Here is a 24,640-nt window from a genome sequence, read left to right as displayed (position 1 = left end):
GCTACTTTTATCTACATTCAGCTCGCTACTCGCTACTAATTTTTATCAATCTGTTAATGCACGCTTTGTTTGTTTTGGTCTGTCAGACGGGACCTTCAAAGTGCCTGCGTTTCACCAAATACAGTCACTGGTGACGTTTCACTCCGTTCCACCAATCAGATGCAGTCACTGGTGACGTTGGACCAATCAAACAGAGCCAGGCGGTCACATGACCCGACTTAAACAAGTTGAAAAACTTATTGGGGTGTTACCATTTAACGGTCAACTGTACGGAATATGTACTGTACTGTGCAATCTACTAATAAAAGTTCCAATCAATCATCAAAAGTGTGAAGGAAAAAAGACACTTTTTTTTTTTCAACCGTACTTCCCGTCAAAAGCCTAAAGACTGACTGCACAGTTCCTGTCTTCACAATAAAAGTGCCGCTCCATCGCGCCTGCACTTACAAAATAAGAGTCTCCGAAAGCCAGCGCAAACAAGCTAGCAAGCTACGGAGTTTGCCGACAATGTATTTCTTGTAAAGCGTATGAAAACGAATATGGAAGCTGGACAAATAAAATGCCAAAAAACAACCACTTTCATGTGGTATTAGACAGAAAGGAGGAACTTTTTTTCTCCTCCATTTGAAAACGTGGACTTAATCAAGTCATCAGAATCAGGTAATACACCAATTTATACTCTTGTCTTCATGAAAGAAAGGAATCTATATGTTAAACATGCATGTTATATTCATTAAAACACCTTTAACATGTAAACAAAAACGGCAAAATAAATAAATATAAATTATATACAGTATATATCAATGTATGTATATATATATATATATATATATATATATATATATATATATATATATATATATGTATGTGTGTGTGTATATATATATATATATATATATATATATATATATATATATATATATATATATATATATATATATATATATATATGATATGTGTGTGTATGTTACTCATCAGTTACTCAGTACTTGAGTAGTTTTTACACAACATACTTTTTACTTTTACTCAAGTAAATATTTGGGTGACTACTCCTTACTTTTACTTGAGTAATACATCTCTAAAGTAACAGTACTCTTACTTGAGTACAATTTCTGGCTACTCTACCCACCTCTGGTAGCCAGCTACTAGTTAATAGCCAGTTTAAGCTGCTATTAACGTTGGTTGCGACATGCCATAAAATAAAGAAGAAGCTTGAGCTGTTTCTGTTGTTGCCTTTAAGTTAGTGAAAGTTAAAGCTAGATTACAAATCATACCTCTCACCTGTATAGCAGAAGGTTGTGGCACTAAATCATGAAGTTGGTCAACTTTGAATATCCACACGCTACCAATTTGATACTATATGGCTCTTAATTTGAATCCCAACAAATAGAATGCAGCATAAGACCATCGCACCCTCGCTAGGAAGCGTTTTTATCTGAGGAGTGGGAATTATCCTGAATTTAACAGCTCAAGGAGAGCCCAAGTGCTGAAAGATACAACCATCCCAGTGAGACAGGACATTGAAAGTCACGGTTTTATATTCTTATTGAAACATGCAACAATAGTGCTACATGATGGCCAAGTGCTTGAACAGGTGCTGAGTTTGCACCCAGATGTGATGTCACATGTAACAAAGTTATCGAAGCACGCCACCGTTGGATTTTATGTTAATCGATGCCTGATAGTACTGCCAGACTTCGGTCGGCACCTAAAAAACTACCCGTCTCCAATCAAGTAAATAAATTCCAGCATACTGTTGCCTGCAAAATGTCACTGTGGTTACCAACTCTCTGAAAAACAAAGAATAATACACTGCAAATGATTTGCCACTTGCCAAGATTCAACATATTATTTATAGAAATTCCTATGGTCTTCCAAAGCTCTCATGAAGTCTGCCATTAATGGTAGCAAACATAGAAAGTGCTTTCTTAATTGTTGGTGTTGTTGACGATAGTAGTGTTCGTTGCCACAGTATGCGCTCTGTGAAATCATCACACCTAGGAAAGAAGTTATGGTAATGCTAAAAACCTTTAGCATATCAGTATGTGGAATTAAACCAGCGTTTCTCAAAGTGTGGGGCGCGCCCCACTGGTGGGGAATAGAGACATGACAGGTGGGGCGCGAGGAACGGGAGGGAATTTCACTTTAATTTTTTTTTTTTTTTTTTTTTTTTTTTAGATTTTTTTTTTTTTTACTATGCTTTCATTTTCTATACACACTGTAAATCACTTTGTGATTCTGTCTGTGAAATCTGCTATATAAATAAATGTAAATTACTTATTTTTCCTATAGGCTTTACATTTCTAGGTAGGAGCAAAAGTTTGACAGACATAGCAACAGTAACTAATGGGGGCGGGGCTAAGCGGAACAAACTTGACGAGACAAGCGCAGCAAAATGAAAAGCTGTCCCACTGTCAAACGACACAGTTGCGAGACGTATATGCGACATTGCAAGTGATCTTGAGGAACAACTCGGAGACAAATGAAAAGAAAGTCGTTTTGCTTTACAAGTGGACGAAGCTACTGACAGCAATAAAGACTTCCTGTTCATCGCATACGTCCGCTTTGTGAATGGTGAGTCACTGTGCGAGGATTTGCTGTTTTGCAAATAAATCAAAAATAGAGCCTCTGCTGATGAGCTGTTCAAGATAATGGACAGTTTCCTCAAAGAACACGACCTTAAATGGGAAAACTGTGTGGACTTTTGCTCTGATGGCGCACAGACCATGGCAGGGTCAAGAAACAAGCTGCAGGCTCTAATAAAGAGGGTTGCGCCAAATGCGCATTGGACACACTGTGTCATTCACCGGGAAGAACTCGCGTCATGGCAGCTCAGCCCCGAACTCAATGAGGTTTTAACAGATGTGAGCGCGGTAAATTTGATCAAAACACGACCACTGAAAGCGCGACTGTTCTCTGCACTGTGTGAGGAAATGGGAGCTGATCATACAGCCGTGCTGTTTCACCATACTTGCCAACCTTGAGACCTCCGATTTCGGGAGGTGGGGGTGGGGGCGTGGTTAAGAGGGGAGGAGTATATTTACAGCTAGAATTCACCAAGTCAAGTATTTCACATATATATATATATATATATATATATATATATATATATATATATATATATATATATATATATATATATATATATATATATAAGAATACTTGACTTTCAGTGAATTCTAGCTATATATATATATATATATATATATATATATATATATATATATATATATATATATATATATATTTATATATATATATATATATATATATATATATATATATATAAATAAGAGAAATACTTGAATTTCAGTGTTCATTTATTTACACATATACACACACATAACACTCATCTACTCATTGTTGAGTTAAGGGTTGAATTGTCCATCCTTGTTCTATTCTCTGTCACTATTTTTCTAACCATGCTGAACACCCTCTCTGATGATGCATTCTGCTTCGTCTCCTTGTTGTGTGCGCAGTTGTGCACTGCACTCTCTAAAAGCCCTAGATGTTAATGTCACATATGCATGTACATTAGATGACAGTATTGCCCTGTTTAAGAGTGTCACAACATTGCTGTTTACGGCAGACAAACTGCTTTACGGTAGACGAAAACGTGACTGCTGTTGTTGTGTGTTGTTGCCGTGCTGGGAGGACGTTAATGAAACTGCCTAACAATAAACCCACGTAAGAAACCAAGAACTCGCCCTCGATCATTCTACAGTTATAACGTGATTGGGCAGGCACGCTGTTTATATTGTGGGAAAGCGGACGTGAAAACATGCTGTCGACACGTCACTCAGGTACGCCTGAATTTCGGGAGATTTTCGGGAGAACATTTGTCCCGGGAGGTTTTCGGGAGAAGCGCTGAATTTCGGGAGTCTCCCGGAAAATCCGGGAGGGTTGGCAAGTATGTGTTTCACAGTGAAGCAAGGTGGCTCTCCCGGGGCAAAGTGCTGTCACTTGCCCTGTCTTGCCAAATGCATAGCTCCTCCTTTTTTTTGTTGCAAAGATTGCAAAGTGGCACTTTTATTTTATTTATTTTGAACTTGATGCAAGTTATTTGATTTATTATTGAACTTGATGCAAGTTATAACACTTTTATTTGATTTATTATTGAACTTGATGCAAGTTATAACACTTTTTTTGATTTATTATTGAACTTGATGTAAGTTATAACACTTTTGTTTTATTTATTATTGAACTTGATGCAAGTTATTTTATTTATTATTGAACTTGATGCAAGTTATACCAGGCAGCACGGTGGAAGAGGGGTTAGTGCATCTGCCTCACAATACGAAGGTCCTGAGTAGTCTTGGGTTCAATCCCGGGCTCGGGATCTTTCTGTGTGGAGTTTGCATGTTCTCCTCGTGACTGCGTGGGTTCCCTCCGGGTACTCCGGCTTCCTCCCACCTCCAAAGACATGCACCTGGGGAAAGGTTGATTGGCAACACTAAATTGGCCCTAGTGTGTGAATGTGAGTGTGAATGTTGTCTGTCTATCTGTGTTGGCCCTGCGATGAGGTGGCGACTTGTCCAGGGTGTACCCCACCTTCCGCCCGATTGTAGCTGAGATAGGCTCCAGCGCCCCCCGCGACCCCAAAGGGAATAAGCGGTAGAAAATGGATGGATGGATGGGCAAGTTATACCACAACTGCACAGTTATTTTATTCATTATTGAACTTGATGTTATTTTATGTTATTGAGTTTGAATGTATACAACTTGATGTTACTTGATGTTCAATAAATTTGAAAATGTTAAGCTTGGCATTAGCGTTCTGTTAGGCCGATGGGGGCAGGTGGGGCTTGAAAACTCCCCCTTGTCCAAAGTGGGGGATGACAAAAAAAGTTTGAGAACCACTGAATTAAACTATGGAATGGATTAAGTAAAGAAGTTAAATAATGTACTGATATGATCCAGTTTAAGAGGTTGTTCAAATTAATAGTGCTTACAAAGTACAAAGAAAAAGAATTATGAGAAACACCGTCAATCTTATTGAAAATGGGATATTCTTCACCTTAGTATGTTTATCATGACTTAATTATCTATTACAAAAACTGCTGTATTAATCATTCACAGATGTCATTGTGCTACAAAAAGAAGTCAGTAAATGAACATTTGTAAACGCTCTGAAGTGCGAAAGGGGTAAGATTAAATAAGCTTTGCTTCTTCCTACTCCTTTTCGGACATGATGTAAAATGAAATGATATGAAATTGTGTGATGTATTATGCTGTAAGTGTGTTCATGTTCGAAGTAAACTAAAGAAAGAAAGAAGAAAGAATGCATAATTTGACTAAAATACTGTAAATATAAAATTTTATCATGAAATGCCTGTTACTATATTGCATATATACTTGCAGTATGTATCTAAAATGTAGTTGGAGGTTTTGTGATGGTTTTAGAGGGCTTTATAGGCTAAACAGATCGTATAGCCACGACCTGAATTGTTAGCTCCCTTTTATTATCAGTTTTTTAAAACACACATAAAAGGCAACAAGAAGTCTGTTCTTGTCTCATATAAGGATGATTGTTGGAGGCAAAATTCCCAAATAAGTGCAGTTTTACTTCAAAATCAACTGGAAAAGCCAATTAAGGTAATCATTTCTAAAGGAGAATACTGAGGACAGCTTTGTGTCTAGCAACACGACCTAAAGGCCATAAGCAGATGGACCAGAATAGCTGCTGATATCAGGGTGCATAACAGAGGCAGGAAGTACATATGGCATCAGTCAAGTTGATGCTAAGTCTGACAGTCGACTTCACTTCCTGAGATTTTTTTCAGAGTGGGGGGTTATGATTAAAACAGAACAATACCTCTGCATGCCAGCTTGCCACATCAACCCAAAAGGAAACAGTTAAAAAAAAGGAATGTCTTTACCACGAAAGCAGAGGCTTTGCTACCCCTTTGCCTCGATTGCCTTTGAAGTCGTGGCGCCAAATGAATGTTCTTTGTCAAGTTCACACAAGGAGGCTCTGACGACACGCCTGTTTTTTTCCATCTTTGTTGTCGTCGACGGGAAAGAAAGGGACAAATTGAAAAGACGGGAACTCCGAGCCATCCTTTCCCTTGACAACAGAGGCAGCAATTGTTTCCTGTCTTCACGAGGATGGCAGACAAAGAGCCATTGCTGCTAGTTTTTACAGGCCACTCATAGTGGACTTTTACAAAGGAGCTCCATTCACTTCAGATGTAAGCCTGCGGTGGTGTTTGGGACAACACCAAAATTAATTTTTGCATTGTAGGTAAATGGTATGGCTTACGGTATTTCTTTCAGACATGCTACATTAGGAACAACACATGGTTAACATTTGTATAATTAGACATGTTTGATAAGGAGCAGGAAGAAGCAGATCTTATTTAATCCTACCACTTCTCTATGTTTATCACTGATAATCCATTCACACCACACTTTTAATACCTTTTAGGTGTTGAAAAATGGACAGGGGAAAACAAAGGAATACAAATGTACCGTTGGGAATCCTTTGACAATGGGCCAGGCGGGCCCTAAAAATCAGGATAAAAATAAGATACAAATCTAAGAAAGTAAAATTGGTAATGATCAATAAAAGAATGTTAGAATAAAAAACAAGTAAATTAAATACGTTGGGGATAGATACTTAAATCCTAGAATAAAAGAAAGAAATGCAACAACTCAGGGCAGGGGTCATAAACTCACAGTCCACAGGCCCTTAATTTGTGTCCCTCTACTTAACTTCATAGCTTAGTGTAATTGTGGCCCACGCACCCTGGGTGACTAATAGTTAGGGATGTCCGATAATGGCTTTTTGCCGATATCCGCTATTCCGATATTGTCCAACTCTTTAATTACCGATACCGATATCAACCGATACCGATATCAACCGATATATACAGTCGTGGAATTAACACATTATTATGCCTAATTTGGACAACCAGGTATGGGGAAGATAAGGTACTTTAAAAAAATAATAATAAAATAAAATAAAATAAATAAATTAAAAATATTTTCTTGAATAAAAAAGAAAGTAAAACAATATAAAAACAGTTACATAGAAACTAGTAATTAATGAAAATGAGTAAAATTAACTGTTACGGACTGTATCCCTTGCAGACTGTATTGATATATATTGATATATAATGTAGGAACCAGAATATTAATAACAGAAAGAAACAACCCTTTTGTGTGAATGAGTGTGAATGGGGGAGGGAGTTTTTTTGGGTTGGTGCACTAATTGTAAGTGTATCTTGTGTTTTTTATGTTGATTTAATAAAAAAAAATAAAATAAAAAAAATAAAAATAAAAATAATATACCGATAATTTCCGATATTAAATTTTAATGCATTTATCGGCCGATAATATCGGCAGGCCGATATTATCGGACATCTCTACTAATAGTTAAATATATTATGACAATCTTGAATCCGACTAGAAAGAAAATTAAATACAATAACGGTCCAAACACAAAAATGACAGCACAACAAACACACATCAAGCAACTCACAGAGCAGTTCCCTAGAAGCGAGTTGACATTTCTCTTGGGAACTCAACATTGTCCAAATGTACAATGTTTACATTCAATATCACATTAATAATGACTTTAACCCTTTTCCGACTAATGTTAATGTCCAGTGCAATTTCTAACGTCTCACAATAAGTTTACGTTATCGAATGTAGGGAAATCAAAAACTAGCGCCAGGCGGAAAACGGCCGCCTAAGCTAGAGCATGTTGATTAGCTCTCTGTGGCTGCCTACTTGTCAATATGACAATGATTGAATCACAACAAGTAAGACAAATACAAAATCCAAACAAGGGAATTTTGACCAAGATTTGATGGTCACAAACAAGTAAGACAAATAAAAAATCCAAACAGGGGAAATTTACCAAGATTTGTGCTAAGGGAATAGGTATGCAAATTGCATCTAAATACAGGTGAAACACAAAAAATTGAATATCGTGCAATAATTTGTTTATTCCAGCAATTTGATTTAGAAGGTGACACTAATATATGACATAGGCTCATCACATGCCAAACACATCAAACACATCAAACGACCCACTTCTGTAATCCAAATGTCGTACCTGGTCACTAAAACTACTGGTAGAGGCAGGGCCGTCGTATAGGGGGGGCAGGTGATGACAAATCTAAGGGCCCACAGCCCGTTAGGGCCCACACATAGACCCCAGTAGCCTCTATGACAAAATGATTATGCATACACTGAACTAATATATATTCATACGAATTAATTCAAATGAAAACAAAGTCACACGTTTATTTACAAAACCACAATTTCAATAATTCCAATAACCCCATTGGCCCCTTCTTAAAAATGGTTTGGTCCACACCGTGGTTCGTTCTTTACCACCATTGTTGTTCCTCATCGCAATTAAGGGAGCACAAGTGAACTCCAGCAGGGTTAGGATGCCCGCAAAGACCACAAGTCCGGACATTATAAAATAGTTGGGATGTAGGCCAGGAGTAGGAGCAGTAGAGCAGGGGCCCGGGACATCAAAAACGTTTTGGTGCGAAACTACCAAGGGCGGCTGAAACAATAAGTCTACTTGTTCATTTATTTTGTGTGGAACATTACCTTTGACAGGTCATCTGGCCGCGCTACAATCGAGTCTGGACAAAACACCAGTTCATTAAAAAAAAAAAAAGTCCCCAGTTTATTGTAAAGTGTCTGTGTGTCTGTGTGTTTCACACATATCACTGTCGGACGGGACTCCACTATGCACCCATTCAGCAGCTGCATTGAATTGTATTATGAAACATTCAAGTTCTAATAACGTTACTGCTCGCTACAACCTCATTTTGTTTGACACTCACAATTAGATTTAGAGAATAAAAGATTGGCGCCACATCATGTCTTTACATCTAGAAGGGTCCTCAAATTAAGCATTAATCAGTAAAAGACAATGTACGACTTATTTGTGCATGGCTTAGGAACATATTTGATTGACATAACCAGTGGCATGCTGCTGTGATTGTGACGCTAATGAGAAAAGGAAACGTTTGTTTGCAGTTGATTTCCTGCTTCAAATATTAGTCCAATTAGTACAATTATTTTTATGGTGTGAAGTGCATAATTTGTCTCATTATTTAGCTGTTGTTCAGCAATGTTTGCTAGAGATATGAAAATATAGTACATGCTGTTGAGCCTACGAGAGATGTATTCATTTAGTTCATTAATACTAATAAGGATATTTTCTTGATGCTAACAAATATCACCAAAGACACTATAATGTAGTCATCCGTGTGTCAAATAAATAACTTGGCTTTCCTACACAACAACAACTAAGCTTTTAGATTCTGTTATGAAAATGGACAATTAAAATGTGGGGGGTTGGACCAACAGTTACAATATTTACGACTAGGACTTAACATGACATTAGTTTATTTTCACAACCAGGTCTTCGTAGTTCTATTTAGGCATAGCAACCAAAAAAATAACACAAACTAATGCGATCTATTGTCCTTTTTTACGTTTAGTTCTGCTATAAACACTACTAATATAGTAGAGAATAAACTCGATTGCATCACAGAAAGTTTCTCAAACAAATCAAATGTTCAAAGAAACATTTTACAAAGTGATCGCTGCAGACACAAGCGGTCCGATTGTATTCCACAAGATGGTAAAAGTGATATTTTTAAGAGCCATTTCCTTCAACAAAGTTTTGTTTTTTCTCTGACTTTATTACCTCTAGAAACGACTTCTTTCGGCACTCTATGAAAGCTACTTCTTATCTCTATCTGAATGACTGGAACACCCAAGAACCGAACAGCAATACAGCATTTTCTGCTCAAACTCTACACTCACTCTCACTTGTTTTAATGCTACGCTTAAGCTGCTTCACCATCTAGTGAATTAAGCTGCAAAGAAGAAAAACGGATGACGTCATAAGCAACCCAGAAATAGCTGACAACAAGGTAAAAAGAGTATTTAGAATCTGGGACAGTTTTACACTGACTTTCATGTCAAACATTACCTGAGACTGTTGCAGGTAGAGAAAGGGCTTTAAGCAAACTGAAACTAGTTAAGAACTATCTCAGATCCCCAACTAGCCAAGAGAGGCTAAATGACCTTGCTTGACTTACACATAGAAGTCAGCTAAATTGACAATTGGTCTTTAAAGTCGTCATTAGCAAATTTGCAAACAAAAAGGCTTGGCTTGGGCTTTCGGATGAGACTTCCAGTTAACAAACAAACCAATCTTATTAAGCTTGTTGTTGTTTTTGATATTTGTTTCATAACAATGTATGTATGTGTGTCAACTGTACGTGGCTTGTATATATGCATTTTCATGAAAGGAATAAAAATAAATGAAATGATGATGATTCCATGTGCTCTTTGTTTTACTTGCACATCTGAAAAACAACAAAATGAATGGGGTAGAGGAGCCCACACCAGTAATCTGTCAGGGGGCCCAGAATTCCTAGCAACGGCCCTGGGGAGAGGTAGTTAACACATTTAGACATGTGTTTAAAACGTTATTCTGAAGGGAATACTTGGTATGTTTTCTATGTTATTATTGTTGACTGTTGGTGACTTCAGCTGCATCAAGAAATGACAAACTATGAACAACCAATAACTGAGGAGAAATATAACCTCAGAGAAAAATGTACCTTAGAGCACTTATATGCATGTACAACACTTAAAGCCTTTAGGATATCAGTATATGGAATTAAATTATGGAATGGATTAAGTAACAAAATCAAACAGTGTACTAACATGATCCAGTTTAAGACACGGTTCAAACTCAAAGTGTTTACAAAGTATACCAAGAAGAACCATGATAAACATATTAAACTTTTTGATAATCACATTCACCTCAAATACACCTGAAATACAACTTACTTCACAAATTATTATTTATATATTTTTATTTTGTATTTATTTCATTATGTATGGAGTATATTGTGAACAGGAAGTGAACAAACGTTTTAGCGATTACTATGTAATGGAAAAGGGGTAGGATAAAAATGAGCTCTGCTTCTTCTTACTCCTTTTCATGTTGAAAAGAGAAACTGGAAATTGTGATGTATCCTGTTGTAATTGTATGCATGTTCGAAGTAAACAGAAACTAACAAACTAACTAAGTTAGAGAGCTGCTTTGTCATGTTTTTGATTATTTATTTTTTAATAAGACCAGTGTCACGTGACTGTAAACTTGACACCTCATTGGCTGGTCCTGATACTCGATCAATAGGTTCAGTCTTAATTTACCGGAAGTGAGTTTTGAAGCAATACATATTTCTTCACTTAATTTTTTTTGCACTGAATTTTTATGAACTGAATGTTTAGACACACGCGTTTTGGTCACAAATTTGTATTGTCAGCGTAATTTGATGTAAAAAAAAAAAAAAGAAGTTTTTTTTGTTGTTTTTAGTTTGGTTCACATGGCTGATTGTGCTTCTGGAAACAAATGTCACCGTGGGCTGCATACTGTAAAAAAGGTGGGCTGCTGTGGTTTGCTGTTGAAAAGGTCTTTAGAAGTCACTGGAGTAAAGAATACATAAAAAGTGCAGCACAATGACTCTTTAACGAGGTAAAACACCAAGGACAGCCCAGGTGTTGTTCAAACATGTGTCTTTGAAGTTAGTGACTGAAATGCAAATTGACATGTTTGATCCTGAACTTGATGACACAACACTTTCTTTATGTTTGCTCCACTTTTTTTAATTTGTTTTTTAGATTTTGCAAGTCATTTTCTGGAAATACCCTTGGGGCTAAATTCTGATTCATTTTCTTTCTTAGTGACATATTTGGAATTCCCATGCAAGCGTGAGTAAATTCTCATACGTACCATTTTCCATGTACTCCGTGACAATATAAATGGGCTCCTGGCTCACCACGGCAAAGAGGCGCACAAGGCGGGGATGTAGTAGGTTCTTCATCATGTTGGCTTCTTCCAGAAAAGCTTCTGCTGACATCGAGCCGAGTTTTAGAACTTTAACGGCAACCTTCCTGTCGTTATTGTAGAGACCTGAAAATAGATACTTTTTGAAACTGGAGAAACGACAGGAAGATGTTTGCATATTTATTATACTGTATGTATGTGGTAGGCATGTGGTAGGCAAACAGTGTTAATGGTAACTGTGGTAAAATTCCCGACGGTTGGTATTACCGTTTTAAATTACAGTAAAATGATCAAAAACGTGATTGATAACTGCACTTTAATGAACTCACAGACTGACTGGTGCTAGCTTGCTGAGAAAAGTATCTGACCAACATAGGAATTCAAAAATGTGCAAAATAAGCTTTATTCATCACAACAAAGTACATGTGTATTACTGCAAGGAAAAGGAAAAATTATATCTCAGCCTTCACATGAGAAAAAAAAACACACTCCTGTTACAAATAATTTATGCTGAAGACGAGTAAACATTACACATAATCTTAAAGTACATTACTATAGAAATGCCACTTTTTACACCAGCTGTAAAAATAAATCACACTGTAGATTAAATATAGAATAAAAATATGTAATTGCAAGATCGTCTGTAAACATGGCATTCAGTGTAAAAAGTTATTTTTATCCAATACTTTTGGGTTTATTTAGCATAAATTATCTACGTAAAGGAATAATCGTGTTAACATGAACATTCCTATAAATTAACATTTTAAGCGACTTGTCGACAACAACAAATCTTTAGCGATTAATTTCTATAATCAATGTTGTTGATTATGTCGACTAATCGTTGCAGCCTGAATAATAGACATAATATTAAATTAGAACCTAATTCAAAACATGTGTAAAGCATGCCAGCTAGTGTGATGCCTCAAGAGTGGGGATAGGCACAAAAACCTGGTTCCATGAATTTAGGACCACAAATGGTTTTCAATTTTACAAACAAAAAAGGGAATAAGAAGTATTTGTCAACAAAATCTTCTTCATGAGCAACCTGCATTAACATTTGATTAGAGCTTAAGTAGTGTCAAAGCGCTTTGAGTACCTTGAAGGTAGAAAAGCGCTATACAAGTACAACCCATTTATCATTTATTAAGAAGGACAAGTCAGTGTCTCACCAACCACAAACTGCTTGTCACTGGTGAAGACAGAATGTTGGAAGCGACACAACTCATAATTACATTATGCTTAGCACTCAAAATAAGACTTTTATGTATCTATTTTGGTGTTTGACATATTCACACACTTGTAAAACATTTTGATACTGGAACAGAAGATTATTTCTATCTCTTTTGGCATTAGATGCTGAAAGGCGTCTTAGATTGAGTTATGTTAAATCTTGGAAACCAGACTGTAGGAACAAATGCCTAAGAAATGTGGACAAGTTCAAGCGTTGGTCATGTTTTCCCACACACACAGTGGCAAAAGTTCATCACAGCTGGTAGGAGGGGGTTTTAATAAGAGAGGAACTACTCCCAATAAATGATACAGGGGTCGTGACACAGATTACATAACCGAGACCCAGGTAAACAACTGTTTAACCTCTGGGTGAACTCGAACAATGGACAGTCATGCGTCTATTGTTAACTGAGAATTCCCCCAATGCAGAAGTGCCGTGGAAAGGTAGATTTATGTAGTTTGAGTTATGCTGCATGACAAGGTGCATTCCTTGCATAATCCTTTGGGTCAAACAGCTCAAAGTAGCCCACAGTTAAGACTGTATTGGGCAATACACACTGACCATAGGGCGCCAGTAGCTCAGACCCGGAAGGGACGCTGCAGGCAAAACAGCCCAAGGAAATATGCCAGTCTGCTCAACTGGAGTTTGCAGTTCTGTATGTTACCTCATACAGGTCAAAAAGCATGCATATTAGGCTGATTAGAAACTCTAACTTGTCCATAGGTATGAACGTGAATTTGAATTGTTATGTGTCTACTGTGACGGAACTCTTAACCCAAAACACTTGTATCTCAAATTACTGTCTCCCATTGAAATTAATTGATAGTGTTTGCCCTCCCCCCAAAACATCATAATTTTAACACATAACATTCCTTTTAAAAATAAAAATGAACTTTCAGATAACAAAAATATTGTATGAAAACAATACAATGAAACAGAGGTTGCCAACCCGTCGATTGCGATTGACCAGTTGATCTTTGGGACCCTAATGGTCGATCACGAAAATATTAGAAAACAAATATGTATTAATATGACATCAGTGACACCCCCACCCAGAGAGTGGTCAACAGATCTGCCACAAGGCACACATTTTAACCCCTAAATATGCACGCTCGCCTCATTCACATCCCGCCGCACTCGACAACGCGGCCACAACCCCCAAGCACGGCCACACACGACACTTGCTCCACTCGACGTGCACTAAAATCATTGAGCTGCAACAATGCATTAAGGCTGACCGTTGCATTTTCTAGCATCCAACATCAAACAACTCTTCCCTCAACCTGCGACGGGAAGCTTACAAGCCAAATAACAGAGTCCCTGAACATTGCTCCAAAGTTCGGATTTTGTGTTAATTTATTGTGCATACAAAAGTAAAAACTGACAGGTGAAAGGAAAGTAACATATGATAAAACAAGGCGGCAGCTAAAGAAGGACTTCCCTGTTTATCCCCTCTTTATCACACCAGAAAAACCTGTCAAGAAAACACCTGTGTTTACTACTTCCACCGCTGACGTAAGACAACCATTTGACTCGCGTCCCCACATGTATGATGAACAAATATACTATGGTACTAAGACTATAGCGGCCATAAACGGTTAGCTTCTACAGCAGGGGTGCCCAAGGTGCACCACAGGGGCCATCTGTGGCCTTGACTCATTTGTCATTGTTCCTAGTCACATTACAAAAAACAAAAACAAAAACACCAGCAAAAATTGGGAAAACAGCAATAAGCGTAATGAGAAAAAGCACCTTTGGCAGAAATTACAGCCTCAAGTCTTTTTTGAATACGATGCCACATGCTGGCACACCTATCTTTGGACAGTTTCTCCCATTCCTCTTTGCAGCACTTCTCAAGCTCCATCAAGTTGGAAGGGAAGCGTAGGTGCACAGCCATTTTCTGATCTATTTAGAGATGTTCAATAGGATTCAAGTCTGCGCTCTGACTGGGTCACTCAAGGACATTTACACAGTTGTCCTGAAGCCATTACGGTTACTTAAAAAGGAACTGTCGGCCCAGTCTGAGTTCTAGAGTGCTCTGGACCAGATTTTCATCCATGATGTCTCTGTACATTGCTAAATTCATCTTGCCTTCTATCCTGACTAGTCTCCCAGTTATTGCCGCTGAAAAACATCCCCACACCATGATGCTACCACAATCATACTTTACTGTAGGGATGGTATTGGTCTGGTGATGAGCGGTGCCTGGTTTTCTCCAAACATGACGCCTGGCATTCACTCCAAATAATGCTGGTTCATAATAATTTTCTGGTCTCACCAGACCAGAAACTTTTGTTTCTCATGGTCAGAGAGTCTTTCAGGTTTGGCAAACGTTTTACTAAGAAAAGGCTTCCGTCTGACCACTCTACCATACAGGCCTGATTAGTGGATTGCTGCAGAGACAGTTGTCCTTCTGGAAGGGTCTCCACTCTCCATAGAGGAATGTTATAGCTCTGATAGTGTGACCATCGGAATCTTGGTCATCCCCCTAACTAGGGGCCTTCTACCCCTATTGCTCAGTTTAGATGGCCGACCAGCTCTAGGAAGAGTCTTGGTGGTTCCAAACGTCTTCCATTTACGGATGATGGAGGCCACTGTGCTCAATTGTCCTTCAAGGCAGCAGATATTTTTCCCAGATTTGTGCATCAAGACAATCCTGTCTCGGAGGTCTTCAGACAGTTGCTTCGACTTCATTATTGGTTTGTGCTTTGCCATGCACTGTCAAGTGTTGGACCTTATATATAGACAAGTGTGCGCCTTTCCAAATCATGTCCAACCCACTTAATCTATCACAGAAGGACTCCAGTTAAGCTGCAGGAACATCTCAAGGATAATCAGTTGAAACAAGATGCACCTGATCTCGCTTTAGAGCAGGGGTAGGGAACCTATGGCTCTAGAGCCAGATGTGGCTCTTTTAATGACTGCATCTGGCTCTCAGATAAATCTTAGCTGACATTGCTTAACACGATAAGTAATGAATATTTCAGCTGGTAATCACAGTGTTAAAAATAACGTTCAAAATATAAAACATTCTCATGCATTTTAATCCATCCATCCGTTTTCTACCGCACCTGTTCAAGAAGTCGCATTAATGGTAAGAAGTAATTTATTTGTTATTGGTTAGCTTCAGAATAACAATGTTATTAAAAAGAATAAGAGACTTATTATACTATACATTTTAAAATATTTGGCTTTCATGGCTCTCTCAGCCAAAAAGGTTCCCGGCCCCTACTTTAAAGCTTCATGGCAAAGGTTGTAATTACGTATGTATATGTGATTTCTTAGTTTTGCAAAACTTTCTAAAAACAAATAAAATACATATTGTCATTATGGGGTATTGTGTGTAGAATTTTGAGGGCAAAAATAGTTTATTCCATTTTGGGATAAGGCTGTAACATAACAAAATGTGGAAGAAGTGAAGCGCTGTGAATACTTTCTGGTGGCACTGTAACTCAAAATTTTCATTGAAACTTGAATCTGGCAGCTCTTATTTTAAAAAGGTCTTAGGTTGAAGTGCTATTATATTACATAACACAAGTTGGAGTGTAATGATATGTGTTCTTCCACATACCCATCAAAACATCCAGTAAACAGAAAATAATGTTGATGTTTCCCTCACCCATCCACACATCTCCAAATTGGCCTGCACCAAGCTTGTTCACCAATTTCAAGGACTCTCGAGGGATCTCCCACTCATCTTGCCACCAAGGTTTCTGAGGCATTCTCGACTGGCATGGCTTCACCAACTTGGTGCATAAGCCGTTGGCATCAACTGTGTGATGGAAAGTGAATCACACATAGTTACCACAACAAGAACCTTGAATGATACATGTTTGCTGTTTGCACATACGTGAATGATGCTGGACGAGCTCCTTCAGGGAACTACAACATATCTTGGTGGTGATGTAGAAACCACCATTGTCCAAGTTGCGGATCCTGTAGTGCTTCACTCCTTCACCAGTGCTTTGGTCCAAGTCTCTGACTGATAAGGAGTACGACCCTGAAGCAAAATAGATGTAATATAGTGTTATTTGCATGATTGAGATCTCAAGCTTTTGCTTTTCACCATTACATGTTATTTCTTCTTTGAGAAAAAAACAATGTTGTTGGAAAACCAAACACAAACGCACCACGATTATTTTTTTCACTTCAACCATAGCGGATATCTGCGCTGTACTCAGCGCCATTCTCCTTTATTTTGCATGCACCACAATAGCACATCAGCAATATTACAGTTTTTTCCATTTGTTTACACACAATTTTACTAACTGTGTCTTTTTTCAAGAGGATTTACACACTATACCTAAGACAACATTCAATTTTTCTTCATTCCTAGATTATTTGCAAAATGACACACTTTCGGTCAAAACATATGCCCATTCATCAAAATAAAGCAAGCATTTGTAAAAATGCAGTTTTATTGTCATCTCACCCACACAGACTGATAAGACACTATTGAAGTGAGTTACCCAGAACAGTGATAAATACAAAACACATTTGTAAAAAACCCTATTTTACTATAAGATATCACATGTTTGGGGCATTTTGCCTGACCTTTTTAGCATATGTGATTAATGATTACTGTAACTTGACAAAATATATTGGCAAATCCATAGCAATTGTCATTGTTTACTTTGAAGTGGGCCTATACGTAAGGACCTCAAGAGAAAGTACAAATATCCTGTAATCTTTTCAAGATGCTGCAAACTGAAAACATTTATTTTTACCACAGTCAGGTAAAGTAACATATCACAGTAGTCAACAATGATATGCAGTACAAATTAAAATCTGAGACAAATAAAAAGGTTTGAAAAAAAATCTGGAGATAAAAATTACAAATAGCTGTAGCACCCATTTGAAAGCTGTATTTTCAATTTATCACCTGTGTGTCTTTACACCTGGTGGATGTGATTATCCAATGTGTTCAATTGTGTGGTCGTTGGCAAGCCAGCCCTTTGGATTGACTAGGAAGTAACTTCACAATCCTTATCTTTGTGTAAGGTGTAAAGATGTGTGTATCACAATCCTAGTGTGTGTGTAAAGTGTGTATCACAATCGTTATCTGTGTGCAAGATGTGAAGATGTGTGTATCACAATCCTTATATGTGTGCAAGATGGGAAGGTGTGTGTAAAGCATTTTGTGTAGTAATATTTCGCAAAAACTGTGAAGCAGAATCTATGCCTAATATTAGGCAAATCTGCACAGTGGTTTTGCTTACTGTGTGTAGACTTTTGTTAACTGTGTGAAAATGTATCGTGTAAGCAATTGGAAAAAACTGTAAGGATGCAAAATGGCAGTTCCATTTACCATATGTTTTGGCCTATAAGTGTTTGGTCTTCTCAATTCTGGGTCACCATACACAAGACTCCCAATGGGCCCCAGATCCCACCCTAAACGTCGACAACCCACACACACAGATACTTGGTATGTTTATTCCATGAATTTGGTTGAAATCAGCTTTTTATAGTTTATGGTTTATGGTTTGAGTTTATTTAAATCATGCATACAATTACAACATGATACATCACAATTTCCAGTTTCTCTTTTCAACATGTTCGGAAGGAGGAGGAAGAAGCCGAGCTTATTTAATCCTAGCCCTTTTCCATTACATAGCATTTGTTAACACTATTGTTCACTTCCTGTTCTCAATTTGTTCACAATGCATTGCTTAAATAATAAAATAAAATAAAAAATAAATACATAATAAATACTGAAGTAAGTATATCATATTGTGAGATGAATTATACTATCCATACATTCAAAATGTTTATCATGATTCTTCTTCTTTGTATTTTGCAAACACTTTGAGTTTGAACAATTTCTTAAACTGAATCATATTACTACTTTGTTTGAGTTATTTGCTTAATACATTCTATAATGTAATTCCACATACTGATATGCTAAATATGTTGTACGTGCATACACATGCTTTAAATTAAATTTTTCTCTGAGATTATATTTCTCCTCTTTTGTTGAGAAGAATTGTTGTGTGTTGTTGGGTAGTAGATTATAGTTTGTTTTGTGTATAATTTTAGCAGTTAGCAAATTCACTATATCGTGGAATGTCAATATTTTTTATTCAATAAATAAAGGGTTTGTATGTTCTCTATATTCTAAATTATGTATTATTCTAACTGATCCTTTTTGTAACACGGTTAATGAATGAAGTGTACTTTTGTAGTTATTTCCCCACATTTCTACACAATAACTCAGATATGGTAACACTAGCAAGAAATAAAGAATATGAAGTGATTTTTGGTCCAGTACATGTTTATATATTGTATATTTTTATATGAGATTTCCAGTTCATTTTTATCATCAATTATTAAACCCAGAAATATGATTTAATTTACTCTTTTAATTTCTATTCTGTCTATTTGTATTTGTGTTTGACTTTCTTTTCCTCTGTTACAAAATAGCATTATTTTAGTTTTACTAAGATTTGAGGGTATCCTTTTTTTGTCAAACCATCCCTTTAACTTATTTATTTCTTCTGTTATTATTTGCATTAGCTTTTTTGTGTTCTCTCTTGAACAAAACACAGTTGTATCATCTGCGAATAATACTATTAATGCTAACTTTACTAATGTTATTTATATCAGGATTGAACACTTTTGGTCCCAATGTTGATTCCTGTGGTAAACCACAGGATTTATTTATATTTATTTTAAAACACATGTAAAAAAACAAAAAAAAACTGAATCAGGTTTTTAAAGAATGGATTAACAAATCAAGATAACCAGAAAAGGTGTGTCCTGATTTTTAATCAGACATGCGAGAAACTCAGCGCTCAAACAGGAAGTGGAAAGCAAAAGTCGCGGACAGGAAATAATACATAAACTAATGAAACTAATACTAAAGTCCAAACTGTCATGTGAGATCATGACACATATAACCTGTCATTATACCCTAAATGTGATTACAAATCTATCTGGCTTTTCTTTACTTCAGAGTGTAAAGTAGAGATTAGCTGATCCAAATAGGATTGTCTTTACTGGATAATACACATCATAATATTATACTATTATTAGTATGATTATATTATTATTAGTGCATCATAATATTATACTATTATTAGTATGATTATATTATTATTAGTGCATCATAATATTATACTATTATTAGTATGATTATATTATTAGTGCATCTCCTGGGGGTTAAGTCTCCTTCTGTCTTTAAAAACTAGTAACGCATCTGTTTCTAACTTTAAATCGAGGGTCATTGAACGCACCACAGTTATAGGCAATGACATGCAAAAGTGACATTTGTACATAACTTTCTCCTATGCTGCCACAAATATATGTATATATATTTTTTAACCTTTCGTTGTTCCAAGAGGCTGGTGCAGTGTGTGAATGCTGAAAGGTGAGCTTAGGTGACGTTATAACATCTGTGTTGAGTGAAATGTTTGAAGTTAGGTTCACAATTTTGACAGTGCGTATTGGTAGTGTTAGACATTCTTAATTTAAAGTTAAAAAGTTAAAGTGCCCATGATTGTCACACACACACTAAGTGTGGCGAAATTATTCTCTGCATTTCACCCTTGATCACCCCCTGGAAGATGAGGTAAGCAGTGAGCAGCAGCGGTGGCCGCGCCCGGGAATCATTTTTGGTGAACATTATTATTTAACTTTTACAGGTATATTCATTCTATATTAACATTTATGATGTCATTTTTATCATTTAAATGTGTAAATGACGGAAGAAGAAAACAATTTGACTTTACAAAAGCCTAGGGCACGTCCCGATGTCAACACCCCTGCCTGAGGATACCTACTTTAAGAATTACTGATGCAGTGTCTGCTAGAAAAATCGAGGCAATTGTATTACTATCATACTTTTTACATAAAGTATTTCCAGATTATATCGCTGTTTTAGCTGAAGGTTAACAAGAAGGGTTGTTGGGTACAATCCATCGAACACCATAGAGTATTCACTCATTAAAAACAAATGGTGGCATATTTTGTACAGTATGAGTACAGTATATATTACTGTTGTGGAGTGATAGCATTCTTATGTCACCTGGGGCTGTCTCACTGTCCCGAATGAGGAAGGAGCCCCTTGTGTTTCCAGGAGCGAGCAAGAGTCTCATGGCGTCATTTCTAGAAATGTTCTTAAAGAACCACCTGCACACACACAACAGAATTTACACTTTAAGAGCAGCTAAACTGTAATGTTTCATGCCTGCGAGCCGGCATTGAAGTATGGCCCTTTTTTGTTGTATGTGACGTACGGTTCAGTCTCCACTGTGTTCATTGCAACAAAGTTGTGTGGGACGAAGCCCTGCTGTCCTGTGGTGAGAGACTCTGCCATATACCACTCTGGATCATTCCTGAATGTCATAACAAAGAAGAGTATCATGAGTAAGCCATGTACCATTATGTGGAGGATAGATAAAAAAAAACACATGTCTAATGTTATTCACCAGATGTTGTACTTTGTATTCAGATTACTGAGCTCTTTGTTGAGCAATTGTACTCTGTAGTTTATTTTCTACCTCTGATAGGTCTCACCAGTACACAATAATTTCAGCTTCTGGCTGGAGGTTTTTTTTACCGTACCATACCATACCAACTTTATTTATAAAGCCCTTTAAAAACAAGCACAGTTGAAAAACAAAGGGCTGTACACCACAAAGAAATAGAGGCAAAAGACTGACTAAAAAATAACATTTAAAACAGAAATAAAAATACACATTGAAAAAGCAAATATAAATTACCCTAAGAACAATTTTTTGGATAAAAAACAGTCTCCAGTCTGGAGATGCGAGACAAAACGGCACAGAGGCAAGCTTTGTTCCAGCTGCCATTACAGAAATGAACTAATTACAGTCACATTTTGCACATATCTATTTAATTGTGTAATAATTACACAATTAGATAAATTACACTGTAATTTATCCTTTTATGTAATGTATTTTTATATTCTATCATACAACAATCTTATTAAATATTTTTTATTACTTATGGTGTGCCTGTGTTACAAAAAAGAGCTGTGAAAATACTAGAGAAAAATACTTGATTTTAGGAAAAAAATACTAAATTAACAAACTGCATGGACAGATAAGTTTATTTGATGAGACATCCCAAATTAGGACTTGTATATCTAGAAATCAGCCTGACCTTTATGCTAGAAGTAAGTATTTTATTCTGAAAATAAGCATTATTTAACTTGCAATTCTTAAATTAAGTATGTGGGGGAAACCAGAACATCTTATTTGAATATTTAATATTTAAACTAGAATAGAAAAAAAAATTAGAGATATCCGATAATGGCTTTTTTGCCGATATCCGATATTCCGATATTGTCCAACTCTTAATTACCGATACCGATATCAACCGATACCGATATATACAGTTGTGGAATTAACACATTATTATGCCTAATTTTCATAACTTCTAATCAAGTTATGGAAAAAAGTGCCAACACGGCACTGCCATATTTATTATTTAAGTCACAAAAGTGCATTATTTTTTTTAACATGCCTCAAAACGGCAGCTTGGAATGTGGGACATGCTCTCCCTGAAATAATCCTGATACCCAGTACAACTATGGGAAATACTATACTTTGACTTTCACAAAGTGCATTTTAGAATTTTTTTTTAACATGCCTCAAAACAACAGCTACAAAAACAATGAAGGAACACAGCTTCATGTTAGGTCAGGTTAGGTTCAGTCCAGAGTATACTATAAACTGGGCTCAATCTGCCCTGTTCTTAACGTATTCGTATGAGTAACAAAAATGTGCAAATAAAAACAAGAAAGGCACCAAAATAAAAAACTGCGTCAGTCTAGACTAGTAGATAACACAGCCATCCTTTAAAGTGCATGGGGAAAAAAGGCACAAAACATAAATAAAGCAGCTTCACTCAGTCCAGAGTATTAGTCTATTTGTACAACAGATGAAGCTCAAAGAGTGGGCTAATTCTTTTTCTCCTTGTCATCACGTGTGAGAGGTAGATTTTTCTGAATGAAAACATGCATCTCAGCATTGTCACAATGTATGCGATTTCTGTTCTTGTCGATGATATGGGCGGCAGCACTAAACAGACGTTCGCTGTCGACACTAGTGCAGGGTGCGGTGAGGTACTGGGGTGGGGGGGGTGGGTGTATATTGTAGCGTCCCGGAAGAGTTAGTCCTGCAAGGGGTTCTGGGTATTTGTTCTGTTGTGTTTATGTTGTGTTACGGTGCGGGTGTTCTCCCGAAATGTGTTTGTCATTCTTGTTTGGTGTGGGTTCACAGTGTGGCACATATTTGTAACAGTGTTAAAGTTGTTTATACTGCGACCCTCAGTGTGACCTGTATGGCTGTTGATCAAGTATGCATTGCATTCACTTGCGTGTGTGTAAAGCCGTAAATATTATGTGACTGGGCCGGCACATAAGGTTTATTGGTGCTCTATACTTCACCCTATGTCCGTGTACACAGCGGCGTTTTAAAAAGTCATAAATTATGCTTTTTGAAACCGAAACCGATAATTTCCGATATTACATTTTAAAGCATTTATCGACATCCCTAATTTTTTTTTTTACTATTTATGCTATGTAAATAGCTTAAAACTAGGGAAATTTCGAGAAATAAAATGTTAAATCCGGGCAAGTGGCAAATAATTTGCAGTGTGATGTGTATTTCCTTTGATGGATGTCCTGATCTTGTTGCTTGCAAAACTAGTTTATCTTCGAGTACTAATAAAGTAACTTGACTTAACTTAACTTAACTTAACCTGACCTAACCTAACCTAACCTAACCTAACATAACCCAGCACAACGTAACACAATGTAGCGCAACGTAACATAATATATTGTGGCCCTCTACTCAGTGTCTCCCCAGGCTAAATTGGGGACCTAAGCAGAATTTATTTTGGGGCCCCCACCTTCTCTCATCACTACAAGTTTGGACACACCTTTTTTATTTATGTGAAATGATTTTTATACTTTTTTAAATCAAACTTGAATTAGAATTTGATGCATGTTTTGTACTAAAACTAATTCATGGCAAATACATTTGTCAATAGTGCAAAAAAACTATTCTCACATCATTAAAACATTAATAATTTATTCTTTTTTTTTATTTGTACTTTTTTATATTTTGTAGCACTTTGAGATTTTACAAAAGTAAAGTGCATTAAAAATGTAATTCATTATTATTATTATTATTATTATTATTATTATTATTATTATTATTATTATTATTATTATTATTAATCTATAACCCTTCCAAAACACTCCAATCAGGATTAAAACCCAGTACCTTTACCTAACAAGACAATAACCACAGGAGCCAGTGCGATTGCATTGGGAATTTCACCCTTACATTCCTGCCAGTGATGGAAGAAAAAGCAGCTTGGAATAAGTTTGCGGTAAAACTTTGTAAAAAGTGCAGAATCATTCATGAATTTACATTTTACATGCGCTTCTTTACGCAAAACAGGCACCCCATGGCCGTATGTTCTGCCTATGGGGGGCGAGGTGGCCCTGCCTCTACGTAACTGCACAGTTTCGTGCAGTGATTCTCAAACTGTGGTATGCAGTTTGACTCATTATTTAGGTCAGGGTTGTCAAACTC

The 24,640-nt window shown here is 36.7% G+C and overlaps 1 protein-coding gene across 1 annotated transcript in view; it reads right to left on the bottom strand.

Annotated features, from left to right (window-relative positions):
- Positions 1-24,640, bottom strand: part of lck (LCK proto-oncogene, Src family tyrosine kinase) — a 50,934-nt gene that overhangs the window by 9,147 nt on the left and 17,147 nt on the right. The window contains exons 5-9 of the mRNA XM_061968555.2: positions 21,308-21,406; positions 21,097-21,200; positions 16,924-17,073; positions 16,693-16,845; positions 11,789-11,968 (exon numbers count right to left, since the gene is read on the bottom strand). Coding sequence (XP_061824539.1) covers positions 11,789-11,968; positions 16,693-16,845; positions 16,924-17,073; positions 21,097-21,200; positions 21,308-21,406 — 686 coding nt within the window. The remainder of the gene's footprint in view (positions 1-11,788; positions 11,969-16,692; positions 16,846-16,923; positions 17,074-21,096; positions 21,201-21,307; positions 21,407-24,640) is intronic.

This window comes from Nerophis lumbriciformis, linkage group LG08, assembly GCF_033978685.3.
Source record: "Nerophis lumbriciformis linkage group LG08, RoL_Nlum_v2.1, whole genome shotgun sequence".
In the NCBI taxonomy this organism is placed as follows: Eukaryota; Metazoa; Chordata; class Actinopteri; order Syngnathiformes; family Syngnathidae; genus Nerophis; species Nerophis lumbriciformis.
The sequence above is the reverse complement of the archived record's forward strand: the minus strand, read 5'-3'. Positions and strand labels throughout refer to the sequence as shown.